The 16,677-nt window shown below is 41.2% G+C and overlaps 1 protein-coding gene across 7 annotated transcripts in view; it reads left to right on the forward strand.

The window, feature by feature from the left end:
- GAS2 (growth arrest specific 2) overlaps positions 1-15,927 on the forward strand; it is a 127,593-nt gene extending 111,666 nt beyond the window's left edge. For all 7 annotated transcript variants that reach the window (XM_080983978.1, XM_080983981.1, XM_080983977.1 and 4 more), the window contains one exon: positions 14,999-15,927. In XM_080983978.1, the coding sequence (XP_080840104.1) occupies positions 14,999-15,217 (219 nt within the window). In that variant the 3' untranslated portion in view covers positions 15,218-15,927. The remainder of the gene's footprint in view (positions 1-14,998) is intronic.
- The last annotated feature ends 750 nt before the right edge of the window (positions 15,928-16,677 follow it).

A 16,677-nucleotide genomic window follows, 5' to 3' on the forward strand; every position in this document is an offset into this window, starting at 1 on the left:
AAAAAAATAGCATTTATTTTGTGCAGTGTAAGCTTTCATAGGCAAAAATACATTCAGTCAAATTTCACTTCATATAACACAGGCCTGTCTAACAGGTCGATTGAGATATACTGGTCAATCACGGGGTGTCCCTGGTCGATTCTGGTTGAATTTAGGACCCCTACATATTCAATAAATAAAAAAAATCTGAACAACTTTGGCTCCCTAAAAAGACCTCCACAACTCTGGTCAATCCTCCAAAGACAACGGGTAGATCACTGCCAGTTTTTTTAATACTGTGAGTAGATCGCAGTCTCTTGGGAGTTGGACATGCTTGATATAACAGTTAAAGTTAGATCTTAGCTACAAAGATGCTTGCCATAATAAATGCACCTTTCATATGCAAAAGGAGCCTCTTCAAATGTTTTTCCCAATAACTAAACCGAGAATTGGATGAGCACTTCTGTGCCACACTACTTTATTTTCACTCCTGCTTTGTTTGTTGTTTGCTGTAGCCCCTAAACCTTCCTCAACCATGTCAGGAACTAGAAGAAGGAATAGTGGCAATGATTATATTTTCTAGAGATGCCAATGGACTCAGATCTGGAAATAAGTTTCAGAATTCAGTAATGCTTGGCTCAAAGGAGAGGTAAACTATGACAAGCTCCTGAATTCTCCTGTGTCTTGGATTAACATGTAAACCAGAGAAGACATTCCTGGTTTATTTACTCCTTTCAAGTGGTGTTCTGAGTTAAGTCGCTGCAGAAACCCACGCCCTGCAGGGTACAGTAGACTTAAGTTCCCTCTCTCTCGCCCATGTACAAGTTTGCCCAGATGCATCTCTTCAAACCCCGTATATATGTTTCTGCACTAGTTATTTATTTATTTTGTTTCCTACATTTATATCCCACCTTTTATCCAAGGAGTTCAAGGTGCTGTACACCTTGTACAACAACCCTGAGGGGTTGGCCCAGGGTCATCCTGAGAGCTTCATGGCTGAATGGGGTTTAGAACTCTGTTTCCTGGGACCAGTATTCTTAACCCTTTTGTCACACTTTGCTTAGGAGGCTGATATGAGGAACTGGCCCTGGTCATTGTGTGGGGGCAAAGCTCTATACTCCCTGTGCAGGATTCTTGTTCTTGCTTTGGCACATGGAGGCATTTTTGATGGACGGAATGTTAATTTTTCTGAATGTTGGATTGGCTCAAAAAATAAATAAAAATCTAAACCCTAAGGTTTTTGTTTTTTAAAAACCCCCATATAATTTGCAAGTTAATTTGAGGCAAACAAAGGAGAGTTTGCCTCTTTCTTATTTTTTTCCAAAGCAGAAAGTTTTGCTCTCTGTATGCGTAGCTCCAGAGTGCATCTCCTTCAAGAGCTCTGGGATATTACAGGCATCTAAATTGATGTCTGTGAATGCTGATCCCCTCTACAGGACCCAAACAAGGCATTGTAATACAGAGACAGACTATGAGGCTGCCCCATCAGAAAGCTACTCACTACTTATTTGTGAGGAAACACCTTCTTGTCACAGGGCCAAATTCTACACCAGAATCCAGTTGTTCATGCTGAAAGGAAATAGGAGGATAAAAGCTCCCGGATACTCTGTTTCAGCAATCAGTAGAGTTTCTTTTTTCTTTTTTTGGCATTTAGAGTATATTTCTAGTCCAAGACCTTAGCCAGAGTCTGTAAAGGGTTTTTCTTTCCTTTTATATATATATATATATATATAAAAGAGTCTTCTAGTGTAAAGGGAAAGATATAAAACTGATGAATGTCAAGACATCCAACGTTCTCAAATTTCTTACATTAGGGGATTTCAACGGGGCTCTGCCTAAATGTCTCCATGTTGCATTTGGCAGGGAGCAGCACTCTGGATGGCTAATGCTAAACTCAGATCATTTATCTTCAAATCACAAAGAAAAAATAATAATAATATCAGAGCTATAAGGCTATCAAGTACCTCCATAGTTAGGAAATGTGGTGTGTAGGGAATACGCTCTATCTCTCTTGGAACCCATGGGTTTGATGTAAAGAAAAAGGTTGTTCATGAAAACTGACCCCTCTGTAGCAATCTAATTAGTTGGATGGATTTCATAATTAAGTGCCTCGCTGCTTACTCATCAAGTGCCACAAGGATGAAATAGAATAAGGCTCCTCCTTCCCCTCATCTCCTCTCCATCCTGAGGTGGAGATCTAAATTCCACATAACATAGGATAATTACATCCTTCCCCCTTTTACCCAGTTCATACTGACCATGGGGGGAAAGTTAGTTGCAAAGTCTTATCTGGCATATAGGAAAACCAGACGTATCTTTGGCAAGAAATGTTGTTCTCTTTTGTCATCTCTGGTATAAGGCTTGCTCGCTTTTAAGCAGCAATTCAATCCTTCGGTCTGCATGGATTTGTATTCAGTGTTTCAATTTAATCCTATCGTTCAGAAATCAGACATATTTGAAACGAAGGTTCAACTCGCTTCCATTATGATCTTTGTGGTCACCGATTTACTAAACTCCGTTCAACTTGCCCCATTTTCCTGCATTGCATATATGTTCTGTTCACCCTGATTTTGCATTCAAATGCAGAACAAAAGATGGAAAATGTTTCTTGTGACCTCTGAAGTGCACACATGGAAAATTGGCTGTGCCTTCCTCTAAACGGAGAACTAGACACATAACATTGGTTGTGGCATAAATGCTGGCCACTGGATCCCATTTTAGGTTCGAGGTGATTGTCTTCTAATACAGTATGAGGACACAATTTGAAGTAGCACTTTAAATATGCATGCATTTTTATGGCAGGTTGATATTTCCTTGACAAAGGTGGCAACCCTATTTCCTACTAAAAGTGAATTTGTGATAGACATGATATTAAATTGTACATGGAACAAAAGGATATTTCAAGGCCATAAGAAAATGGGAGGATATACTGCTCAGGTACTGGAACTGTAGCTTTTCATCCACCTTGTTAATTTCATGAGCCTCAGTGTACATCACACAGTGTACACCACACAGCTTTCTAATTAACCTTTAACTACTCTCAGGAAGCTCCTTTTAGTAGCAGTTGGTAACCTGTATCCCTTCCCCCCATTGGGATTTGCCTAAGTAGCCTATGGATCTCTGTATGGTTAATGCTTTTCTTTTGCAATTGGAAGAGTTTCCCAAACCAATCTTTTAAAAATGCTATAGGCATCTTAACAAAAAAAACCCCCTTTTTCCTGGAAGAATGGAAAGAGTGGTGCTGTGTTTTTCTCATTAACGTTTTACATTTTCAGGGAATTTTTTTATGTGGGGAGCTTTAGCGATTTAGCAAAAACACTAAAGACAAGTACAACATAACCCTCGGCAAGAGTGTGCAGCACAAAGGCCCGATAGGCTCTCTCTCTCTCTCTCTCTCTCTTTTTTCATTATCCTTACATTGCTAAGCAACCAAGGACATATTGCTTTGTATTCTATGTGGCATATTCTGTCATTTTTAAAGCTCCCCCTCTCCACTTTAAAAGCAGTGTCATTATTGGGGACCAGAATGAATGAGTTCAAGGATATTATGACTTTCTGTTCCCTGGCACATCTTCTTTACCGGCTCACAGCTGAGGCTCGGCTAGCTTCAGACTTCTCACTTACAGGTTTAATTAAAATTTCTAGCCAGCTCAATCTGTCATTCCTGTTTTCGAAGCCGCTGCTTCAGAGAGGGAGTTCCAGGGTGCATCTGCATTGTTGAATTACATCTCCTTCTCCTTCTTCATTGTCTCCCTATGTGTGTAACCCCGAGTGACAGCAAAAATATTACTTATTTATTCCTTTGCCACTTATGTGCCAAAAATGGCTTCTAAGCGGTGCACAACTATAAAATCAACACATAATTGAAATACACAACACATCTGCACTGTGTTCAGGCCAGTTTGAATTGGAAGTATTTGGTGAAACTGAATTGTTGTTTTCCCATAAGCTTGTTCCTCTCACTAGCGTAGCTTAGGAAATTACTTTGAAAAGTATCCCAGTTCTGTAATGGGAATGGGGCTGACACACACATCTGTAGGGTATTCATTTTCCTTAAACAGAAGGCTAACTCCTTGCACTAAAGCAGATTCATATGCAGACATACTTTATTAGACTGGGGAAGTGGAACCACGCTCAGTGTTTCAAATGTGGGCATACCATAGCTTTGTATAATGGCTTTGTAACACTGGCCATTTTATTTTCAAGCACTTTCCTAATGACCTTTTAAACCTGGAATCTGCCTTTTAACTGCCACAGCAAACTGAGTTGACATTTTGCTTGAGCTATCTACCCCAACTCCAGTAGTACTTGCTTTGGGGAATTGCAGTCAGTTCAGATTGCATTACAGCATATGTAAATCTGGGATCGCTTGCCCAAAAGTACTTAACTTCACATTTGCACTGGATTGCATTTGCATTTGTTGTCCATTTACTCAGCCTGGAGAGGTTCTTTTGGAATCCTTCGCCATTTACTTAGGTTTTTACTGCCCCAAATCATTTGGTGGTGTTTGTAAACCTAGCTACCTTACTGCTCACCCCTAAGTCCAGTTCATTTATTTTTAAATGCTTCTTGATGGATTTTTAAAATATAATTTATGAATAAGCATCAGCCCCAACAGAGATCCTTAGAGGACCCCAATGCTTGAAAAGGTCCATGCTTCCTTACCTGTGTAGCATCTCTGTTTATTATCACCCTCTGCCTCCTGTCCTTTAACCAACTACAGATCCATAGGTGTACCTGTCTCTATGCCCCAGTTTAATCAGGAATATTTGGAAAGGAACTTTATTAAAAGCTTTTTCAAAACAGAAGTCTGTAAGCATCAGGTCCCTTCTGCTATTATATGAAATAGGAAATCAATGTTTTGCAAGCCTTTATCATAACAGTCTCTTTTCCAAGCTAGCACCCTAGACTCTAACTTGAATATCCAGTGTGTTGCATGTCCACAGTGGTGCAGTGGGACTAATGCTGCCATGTGTCACAGTTCAGCTCTGCCCAAACCTCACATTTGATGTCTCCTCGGATGAGGAACAAAGGGAGCAGGACCCTCCAGCATATTTCAATACTGCCAGTGACCCTGAGAAGCCGTAGAATCTGGACACCCCTGCCTCAGGACTAGAAAGCCCTAAAAGAGCTGTTTGGGTTCATGGTCTGCTGTGCCTCACACAACACCCTTAAAATCTTCTTCTCCAAGACCACAGGAGAGAAGATGGTGGGTCAGGCAGGAACTTCACAGCCATTGCCAAAGTGCCTGTCTAGCTGTTCATGGCGCTACTTGGGAGAAAGGGGAAGCACACAGACGTACCTGCTCGGATCATGACTGCTCTTAGCAAGGAGTTGAACCTCTAGCTCCTACAGAAGCTCCCAGCCTGAGCTATCACTGAAGCAACAGCTGGGAAATGAACACTATGGAACAGCAACAGTGCAAATGATTTTCAACATCTTCCCACTCCATATGTTTAAGAGTGGCATGCTTTGCTTTGCTTTGCAAAAAAAAAATCAGACCTCATTTAGGTACATGGAATTAGCTATGCACAGTTTGATCTGTTAGTTGCCCTTAGTCCCTATTGAAATCAGTAGGACTTCAGGTTTCAGTGACCCCACTAGGTTCAACCAACTTGGCCTGGATCAATCCAACCCATCATTCTCTGGACTGTTACCCTTAATGTGTTAGCCTTTCCAAAGAATTTCATTGAAAACATTGGTATTGGCTTGAATCCTAACTTTCCTTCTGTGAGAATTGCAGAGTTCACACTGACATAATGGAGCTTTCCCTCCTCCCCATTCCCTCCGCAGTGCAAATGGAGAGAGGAATTGGTGGAAATGATCCACATGTGTGAATGGAAGAGCAGCTTAAGATCCAATCCATTTTCTAGTATTTTTTTGCTGCCATTCATAATCATAATAATAAAACATTGTGTTTGCATTTGTGAACCCAGGAGTACATTGCATATATGTAGATCTCTAAAAGAGGGGGGAAATAGGGCAATATTGCAAGGATATCTTGATTTCCATGTAGACTGGTATGAAAATGAAGGTGTTATTTATGAAGGCACGCTGCAGGAACCTGAGCATTCTATTAAGTAGAATTTTGGGAGTTTCTCCCCTTCTCTCCCTCCCCTCCCCACCCCTTATCTTATATCCTGGTTAGCTTCTTGGTTGGAAGCTTAAGAGCATATAGTGGTACCTTGGGTTATGAACTTAATTCTTTCTGGAGGTCTGTTCTTAACCTGAAACCATTCTTAACCTGAAGCACCACTTTAGCTAATGGGGCCTGCTGCTGCCACCGCACAGCCAGCATGCAATTTCTGTTCTCATCCTGAGGTAAAGTTCTTAACCTGAGGTACTACTTCTGGGTTAGCGGAGTCTGTAACCTGAAGTATTTGTAACCTGACGTGTTTGTAACCCGAGGTACCATTGTAGTCTGAAAGGGATAGGGCAAGGCAAGGGGAGATTAATGAAGGGAGAAAGGGTTCAGGAAGAAAAGACAGTGTGGACCTGTTGTTATTTATTAAATTTCTGTACCAGACAAAATGGTTCTGAAATGTATGGAGTATATACAGCAGGGCTTTTTTTCTGGAAAAAGAGGTGCCAGAGCTTGTGGACCTTTCTTTAGGAGGAGCATCAAACGACCAAAGTTGTTGAGACCACAACACTACAGATGTGCCCAAACGCACCAGATAGGTGCCGGGACTCAGTTCCGGTGAGTTCCAACTGAAAAAAAGACCTGATTAACTGTATGTAGACAGGATGGAGAATGAGAAACTGGGAAGGGTGTGTGTGTGTGTGTGTGTGTGTGTGTGTGTGTGTTGTTAAAGAACACTATTTGGTCATTCCAGGTGGGCACATAGCAAACTGATCTTGTGCACTATTCAGGCCAGAGTGGTTGAGATGGTTGGCTTGTGCCCATAAGCAAATGAAAATTAAGACATGAGCCAACCACTTCCACATGTGCAGAGCCACACATGATGGAAGGGCTCACCCACACCTCCACTTTCCCCTAGGAAACCCCATGGTTTACCACTGAATTGGAACAAATTGCAATCAGGTTTTTCATATCCTGGAGGAGAATGGGTATCTCAATACACATACATAAAGTACAGAAGGGCTACATGGTCAGATTGGTCAGGCGCATCGGTCAGGTGTGTTATAGCACACCTGGCAGAAGACGACAAAACCAGTCGAGGGTCCTTTTGTGGGGAGGATTCAATAGACTCAAAAGCTTCTCCTCACTCCACTTTCTCTAGAGATGTGTGCATAATGAGGGATGGTCTGTATTGTATGTTTACTTAATACACATTGCCTTATTTTTTTGACCCCTCTATATTGCAGTTCTATAATATTCAGTGGAGTAGGCCCCACTGAAATCCATGTTTCAACTGAGTAAACATGCATAGAATTGGACTGCAAGTGACTAAAAAGGTTAAAACTGCAGTCTATATTTACAGAATAAAATAACAGTCCATGAGATCTCTTAGGCTGCAATGCTTTATTCATTTACCCAGAACTAAGCCCCGGGGCTTCCTTAGACATCATTAAACATGAGCAATGCCTTATCCTCCAGCACCAATCATACATCTTAGAAAGGTATGTAGACAGGCTACCCCCGGCAGCTGACCCTGGGGGTTTGGAGGAGGATATTCTCAAGGGGTTCTTTTGCAACATTTCCACCTATCCGACACTGTTGAAAGATGTGCCACGGGAGATAAAAAGGCACTTTGGCACTATTATGGTTTCTCCTTTGAGTACAATGAGGAGTATCATGTTTTGAAGCTTGTGCAACTAGAACCTCTGGTTGTTTTCTCAGCTCCACAGAATGCTGTCTTCCTATAGTATTCAGTACAGGAAGGACATGCTTTGTAGGCAAAACTGGGCTGAAATTAACATACTGTCTCTCACCTCACCTGCTGGTATGAAATTGTCAGATTGCATCCAGCCTCTGTACTTTGTACACAGAGCATGTCTGCCATCCAGTGGTAGCCATCATCTTTGCAAGCTATTCCTCCGTCAGGTTAAGTTAAAAATGGTCTCCACACAATAGTTCTAGAAATATATGCTTTGCTTTCCAGGAATATGAAAGATCGAATGACTTGGCAAAGCTCCATTCTGCAAATTTTGTTTAAAAAGGAAGTGGGTTTGCATTGTAGCTTGTCATCATTTATCTAATCTTTGGCAATGTGTTGACAGAAAGCAGAACAGTTTATCGTCCCATTGTCGAATGGCTTTATAATGCTGCCTGTCAGCATGCCACACCCACAGTCTGTAAGAGCTTTAAATCTGGCAAGCAAATGTCTGCTTTCTATAATATTACATTACTATAATTCTTCATCACAAGGCTCCATTTAACAATGGGGAAGCTCAGGGAAGCTCTAATGAACATGGGGCCATGCAATCCCTGAGCTTGTCTGTTCAAGCTCTGGAAAAGCCTCAAAGCTAAATGACAGGGCATCTCCAGACTGTCAGGATTTGACACATATCAGAACTTCAGGTTTGCACAATTAAAACGGGTGAAAGTACTCTGGCACCCTAGCACAGCACACCCACTTAAAAAAACAACAACAACCACAGTGGACTATTTGTGGTTAGGAGCAAATGCATTGAAAAGTGTGGGATGAATGAACAACTAATGTAAAATACCCCATAAGCAAATCAAGATGAATTCTGGTTGTCATATAATAACCATCTCGCAAAAAAAGAAAGAAGCACAAGTGTCCAATAAAGACTGGGTAGAAACAAAGCTCTGTGTAAGCTTTGTGCGAGCAAAACAGGACGAATGCTTAAGAAATTGGTCTCTCGGAGAATCTCTGTATACAGCAACTGAGAATGTTTAGGGTTATTCCCATACTGTCCCTTTTCCAAGCCTTACTGCAACCCTGGATGATAGATCAGGATGATGACGGTGAAGAACAGCAGCAACATCAGTACCACCATCATTAAAAAAGATAAAGGATGGTTAAGTCCAGTCAAAGGTGACTATGGGGTTGCGGTGCTCATCTTGCTTTCAGGTTGAGGGAGCCAGCGTTTGTCCACAGACAGCTTTCCTTTCATGTGGCCAGCATGACTAAACCGCTTCTGGCGCAACGGCACACCGTGACGGAAACCAGAGCACACAGAAACACTGTTTACCTTCCCACCACAGCGATGCTTATTTGTCTACTTGCACTAGTGTGCTATCAAACTGCTAGGTTGGCAAGAGCAGGGACAGAGCAACAGGAGCTCATCCCATTGCACAGATTTGAATGGCTGACCTGATCAGCAAGCCCAAGAGTCTTGGTGGTTTAGACCACAGTGCCACCCACATCCTACCACCATCATAGTGCCAATGGACAGGTTGACACTTGCCTAAGCGAGTTTGTGATCTAAATCAGGAACTGCTTTGTGTGTAACTCAGCCTGTATGCTACACTATGATTTATTTGTTATACAAACTGATATTGTACCTTATGGAGAAGCACAGTGTTAGCATTTAGCAGCATTTAGTGGGCTCTGTCCATGGATCATCCACTGTTAAAAAGCACACCACCGACTTTTCTCCGCAAGGTGGAAACAGGTAAGGATACAGAGGCATTGTGTGAAATGCAGCTAACATTGAAAGGATAAAATGTGTAAGTTCTTTTTCAAATGTTCTGCCGTCGTTATATTGCATTTGTCTACTGTTTCTAGTATTCTGCCTTCCAGCTAATCTGTTGAACACCTGTTATATTCTTCAGCATTCAGCAAAAAGCACATTTCCTTAGTCGTCAGCAGCCTTATGTTGGTACAGTGCCATCTCAGAATATTGTTACATATAAAACAGCACAGAAAGAAAGTGTACTGACCCATAAAGAAGGCAATCAGTCTCTGTGTAGCCATTGAAAAGCTGTGGGGAGAAGGGGAAGAATGTCTCACTTAATGGATGAATAGCCTGCAATGGTAACTTGCAAATGGAAAATATAAGTAGGTGTTTGAAAACACACATTATAGTATTCCCAGGAGTCAAAGGTGTTCCAAATTCTAGATCCAATTTCTTTTAAGCTCCTGGTGTTGGAATCTGACTCATTCATAAATGAAGATTCCATTACTGAAAACAGTAATTTACTATTTGGAAAAAATGGGCCAAAAACTGGACCTGGAGCAGAATAATAAGCAAATTAATATGACAGTATTAATTAGCAATGTAATTTCACTCTTGTGGCCTATCTTATACTTGTGGACAGTACATCTTAGAATGAACATATAAATAACAACAACATTAAGTATACTCAAATAATAAACAAAGAATATTCCCACCCACTAATTCGCAGATAAACAACTATTTTTCCTCTTTAACCAGCTGTTTCTAATCAGCTGTGGGTAGGTCCTGTGCCCCCCCCCCGATGAACTGACATCTCTGCTCCCTCTTCACAGGGGAGCAGTAGCGAAGCAGAGCAGACAGGTGATAGCAAAAGTTTTGCCTGCTTTGCAGTTGGTCTGGCTACTGTTCCTCTCCAGCTGCTGCTGGCAGGGGTGCCATATAAATGTATTGATTAACTGATGTGGATACTTTGACTTCTTCTTTTTTAGCATTCGGATGGATCCATACTACCACCCATGGGATTATTATTTTTATAATAATGATGATGCTTTAGATGCCTGCTAAATGCACATTTATTTCAATAAGCCTATCTGGACATACGGGACTGGATTCAACTACCCCATTCTGCTAGTGGAAGCCCTGCACAAGAACTCCTTCTAGTGCAATGGGACTTCGCTCTCCTGCTCTCCCCATGTCCTCTCTGTGGTTCCCCCAGATTTGTGCTATGGGGGAGGAGAAGACATACCTGCAAAGCAAAAGGACTTTCTCTCTCGAAGAAAGAGAGGGGGACACATTTTAGTGACCCTGGTGCAAATGCTTCTAAAGAATAAAACTGAGGTCATGCAATGGGTTTTCTACTGGCACTGTTCAAGTTAGCTTTCTAATCTAGTGTGTGAATAGCAGGGTGGGGAGGGGCTTTCAAGAACAACATAAATATTTCCATTTCCCCTACAACCGAAAATCTGCTAAGGAGCTTTCGTGTCTGAAATGGTAAAAGCTTGCCGCAGGCCAAGAATTCCTGAATATCCAAACTTAAGCTGACACACTTGACAAATAAGTGTCAGAATCGCGAAATCATTCAGATCTGCTTGTGTAGCTGAAATTTGTGACATGACTGGGCCAAGCAGGGGGCGGGAATGCCTTCAACGCATAGCTGTATCACATTTCAAAAGTCCAAGCATTTGTTCCCTGGGTAGAAGGGTGACCTCTAAAGGTTTGCATTGATTGATCTACCCCAGAGCTTATGAATCTTTCATTCAGTGCTAACTTGGCAGGAGAGAAATGGCATTTCCTTCAGGCTATGAGGTTTCTTTGAAGTCAAGGCATCTTCTGCATCTCGTGTTTGCAGCCATACTTAATTATTGCTTTTATTATTCCAATTTATTTTATTATTCTGTTTTTATTAATCTATTATTCTCCTGACTGAAGATTAAAGGCAGAGAAGAAGCCAGCAAAACAAATGCTATCCATCTTTGCATTAAAAATGCTTTGCAAAACCCTCCAGCTGCAATCCTCCCCCTTTGGCTGCAGTTGCAACTGTTGTAGTTTTATAAATGTGACTTCATGTTTGCCTCTCCTAAACTTTGTTTCTTTCATTAAACATTAAAGAATTTTATTTTAAATAAAAAGAAAAACAAAAGGGTATGTCAGGCTGAGTGCCACTGATGTGTTTTATGTAGAATACTGATATGAATCTCCTACTAAGCCCCCACAAACAGCTTTTCACCGTGATAGTATGTTCAACCTTTTGCCTTCTGTTGTGATGCATGTCATAGTTATGATGTTCTGTGATGTAGACTTTTGTTAGAATCCATATCATGGCATTGGTGTCATTGTCACGTGGGGCATCCCAACATTTCGGGTGGTCTAAGAAAAACCTTCGCTATCACAGTCACCAGTTTTCTCGGGTGTTGATATCTGGCTTAGGCTGTTTTCCATTTAAAAAGTGGCTGTACTTCTGTTGTGGTTAGATGCAGTGAGATACTTATTTCTAAGAAGTGCTGTTGCTCCCATTATCTGTGTAAAAGCAGCTAAAAGTGAGCTCCCCAATGAATTGTCCTCCTATCAATGCTGTCACCGATTTACATTGCTCATGTCATTATTGCATTATTGCCATTTGAAGGGAGGAAAGAAAGTCTCGGGGTAGGAGACTTTCTGTCACTGGAGGTATTTACCTGGAGGGTAGATGACTCAGGCTATAGCTGCAAGCTTCCTGCAGTGAGCAGTAGGTTAGACTAAATAATCTAAAAATCTATTCTTCCTTTCCACACTTTTGTGTCATGTGCAAAGCTACACAGTATCCCTTTGCCTTCCCAAGCTATGAGGGCCACTTAACAGTTCCTACAGCCCTGTGATGTTACACTGCCTCCTCAACTGATGCAAGCACCGTAAAGCAGTGTCACATTATTAATCCCACCCCCGTCACATATTGCCACCTCCATTTTAATAACACTCCTGGTTTCTCTATACAAATTCAATGGCAGGTCTTGTGAGAGAAGAGCCCTCTTGTGGCAGCCTCCCAACAGTAAAGATTTATGTGATTCATAAATGTCTCCTGGAATCATTGCGATTAAACATTTTCCTGCTTTGGTTTTAGTGCACTTATGGTAGCAGCATTGGCCGTGGGCATGTCTGGAATTTATTCCACAATGAAACACAATGGCTATGCTGTCAGTTTGCTAGATTCTTCCCTCCCCTCTGACTTTTTAACTTCTCCTCTAGGAGAGTCAGTGTAGCGATCAACAATAGTATTACTAAAGGCACATTAGTCGGGCTTGTTGTGGAAATATTTCAGGGGAAAGTGTGGAGGGATTGTTTTCAAATGAGAGAAGTACAGCATACATTTTCTTTTATTATTGTTTCATCAAATTGCCTAGTTCTGGACCCATTTTAGACATAAATCTAGCAGAGTGACAAAACTAGCAATTACTCCACTGTTGCAAATAGGTTTACAAAAGAATAATATTACCAACATGATTTTGAGTTTTCATTGCCCAGCCGAAACACCTCATAACCTCTTTCCTGAAAGTGGGACTAAACTGTAGGGTATGATAATTTGACCGACAGCCAGAGGAGATGCCCATTCTATTGTTGAGAGTTGTCTGTCAAGAGAAAACGGTGGAATAATTATAACTGAAAACTTTACTTATGTTGACAATGATTTCCCAAGCCTTACTAGGAAGGCTCATATAAACTAGTTTCCAGGGAAGGCATTGATTCCTATCTGCTCCCTCCTGATACGTGTTATCCTTCACATACTCTGCCAATTCTGGACTATTTATGAACGTGATTTTGGTTTCCTGGGGCCCCTTAATGTACCTTAATGTTTTGCTCATTCTTTTTTCCTTTGGTCTCTGGGCAAAGCCAGGTATCAGTTCTGTCACATGAGGTGCCTGCAGTTCACCATAGGGAATTCTGGAGAGCTTTGTAATTTATCTTCACTCCCAATCTGGATTTTTAAAATATCCTATTTGTTACGATAACACTCTTTGAGTTCAGTTCTAACACTGTCAGGGGACTATACTGAGCTCTTCTGTCACATCCACCTGTGCTGGAGCATTCTGTCATAGTTAGTAGTTATAAAGGGAATTCAATTGTGGTGAAGAAAGCAAGCAAAGGGAGAGAGGAAAGACACAGAGAGAAAGAGACAGAAAGACTCCTTTTCACCTTCCATTCAACCTGGTATGTTTGCAGTGGCAAATGATACACTTTTTGAGATTCCGTCATTATACCCAACCCAAAACATAGGCTGCATACACACTATTCCTCCAATGCACATTTTTTTTCACTCAAAGAATTCTGGGCATTGTAGTTTGTTAAGGGTTGCTGAGAATACAAATTATCAAAATTAAAAATGGTAAGGTTTCTCAGACCATTTAGATTAAAAAATGCCCTTAGCAGTCAACACTGTTTGGAGCTGCTCCAGGTGCTGGAGCAGCTAGCTGCGCCCCTGGAGATGGTATTATAGGGGAAATGGGGCAACGCAATATCATACTGTTACAGCATGATGCCCAAGATTTCCTATTTTGCAGGTCAAAAAACACAGTTTTGCTAAATGTTGGTGTGGTATTAGCAAGAGGGGGTTTTTTGGTATAGAATTATGAATGTATGCTTCTAGAGAAGGGAGACCTACATCAATTCCAAGTAATGCATCATGTGTACTCTGTGCGACTCTTTAAGTAGCACACATGGATATTTATTTTGGATTATATCCAGTTCACCCCTACTATACCGTGAATAGCTGCACCATGTAAGAAGCATGATATGGTTTCAGCAATTTTTAAAAAAATAAATATGTTTTAAGAAACAATGACCCTTACTACAGTAATATGCCTTTCTAGCTCTCAATAAAGAGGCAGATGAAATTTAAATTGCCTTAAAATGAGTAGGCCAGGGAGTATTTTTCACAAAAAACCACAATGCCCTGAGTAGTTGAATGAGTGACAATGTTTAATGAAACGACTATCCAGGACCCATTCATGGCACTTATGCCTTTGGGCAACCACCACCACTTTGGTCTTATTGTAATTAATATACGATCTATCCTGCTTGCAATATGCTCTGAATTTGGAAAGTAATCTTGTACCTACTTGGGATAATGAAATAAGAGCCATATTGTCTAAATAAAGCAGCAGTATAAATTTTTGTTCATTACCAGTTTTGGCAGGCAGGGAAGAGGAGAGGAAAGCTCTAAACTACATCATTTAGGGAGATATTAAATAACGGGGCCCAAATGCAACCTTGCATTGCACCCATGAGCAGATGTATGCTGTGGCAAAGCTTTGATTGCCTCCCCTGCAGTTTCTGCAATACCTTTGAAAGTGTTTAGGACTGAGCCGTTACTCCCAGTGGTTTCAACAGGATTACAGTGAACTGGGCTTTGAGTGTTTTCAGGAAAAAACTTGTCATTCGCAAACATGAATTTCAGGAGTTATTTCCCCCCTCTCCCTCTTTTCTTTTGCAAATTCAGATGCTGCACAACAAGCATGTGATGGTTCGCGTAGGAGGCGGCTGGGAGACGTTTGCCGGGTATTTGCTGAAACACGACCCGTGCCGAATGTTGCAGATCTCCCGAGTGGATGGGAAAACATCCCCGATCCAGAACAAGTCTCCGACCATCAAGGATATGAACCCAGACAGCTACTTGGTTGTTTCTGCCCATTACAAAACCAAAAAGGAGATTAAGTGAAATGTTCATTTGGGACTCTGTATATGTAGGCCCATGCTATCTTCTCAAGTGTAGTTACATTAGTTGGTGCTTTAAAAGGACTCCTGAAAATTACATGCAGACTGGAAATGGCAACCCATTTTGTGGGTTGTTGAACTGTAGAACTATTTATTTCTAGTGCTGTTCCTTTTTATAGCAAGTTACCCTCGATAGGTTAATTACTACAATCTGATTTTTAAAAAACAGACATATATTTTTAGCCAAATTATTACTCTATGAATGTATTCTTAGAATGACTTATGAGTCACATTAAAGTAACAAAATGTGATATATTTGTACGGAAAACATCTATGATTCTCAATTATTTGCCCTAATTCAGAGCTCTGTGGTTAACCTCATTATTGGCATCCAAAAAGCTCCAGGTTCACTTCCAGTTAAAAAAAAGTAAAAAGCTGGGTAGCAGATGAGAAAGACCTCTGTCTGAGACCTTGGAGATATATTGCCAGTCAGAGTAGACACTGCTGGGCCAGATAGATATAAGGCAGCTTTCCCTGTTCTGACACACACTGTGAACTCCTCTGTTTACAGGCTGCCTCATTCATAGACGAGACCTGGTATTTTTTTTTAATGCATTCTTCTGTGCACTTCATCAACCCCCACCCCCTGCAATGAATGGGATACTCTTACAGGCAAGAGAATGCCATACTTGCATCACATAGCTCTAGGCCTATCAGCAGCTGCTGTGCCAGTGTGTTTACTGCATAAGAAAGTAGATAACTGGTGGGAAATGCCTGTATATTGTCTTAATATACAGCCTTTCCCAACTGGTGAAAGAAACAAGCAGCAAGCATCTATAGGTTTGAAAACAAAAGAGCAGCCTCCATAGAATGCATGCATGTGTGCTATTGAAAGCTACGTTAAGAGTATTTTTCTCCTCCCCTGCTATAATGTTTTAAGATGTTTCAATATGGTTCATGTATGCTTTTGGTTCCTAAGCTGCATATAACACCAGATATTGACGAGATGGCAATGCGCTGTTGGACTACAAGTCAAATGCCACCTGGGATCCCCCATTCCCCTCACCCTGTACTCTCTAAACCAGTGATGCTGCTGCAAAGCAAGCTCTCTCAAGTGACTGCATCAGAGGTATGCATTAGGTGGATCAAAAGACAGTAACCATATTTACATCTGGACAACAGAAAGGCTAAAGCTGGCCTTGACAATGATAGAGAAGAGTGCCTTGGAATTATAACAGGGATGGGGAACCTGTATCCTCCAAATGTTATTGGGACTAAAACTCCCGTTATCCTTGACCCTTGGCCATGCTGGCGGGGACTGATGAAAGTTGGAGTCCAACAATATCTGGAGGACCACATGCCTTTAGTATAAAGAGCTAAAGAGCTTCAGATTGGCCAACATTTGGGAATGGTAAGACTCACGAGCTTGTTTCATAGCTTTAAGTTACAGCTAAAAGCGTAAGT

The sequence above is a fragment of the Podarcis pityusensis genome (genome assembly GCF_964106645.2).
Source record: "Podarcis pityusensis genome assembly, chromosome: 1".
NCBI lineage: Eukaryota > Metazoa > Chordata > Lepidosauria > Squamata > Lacertidae > Podarcis > Podarcis pityusensis.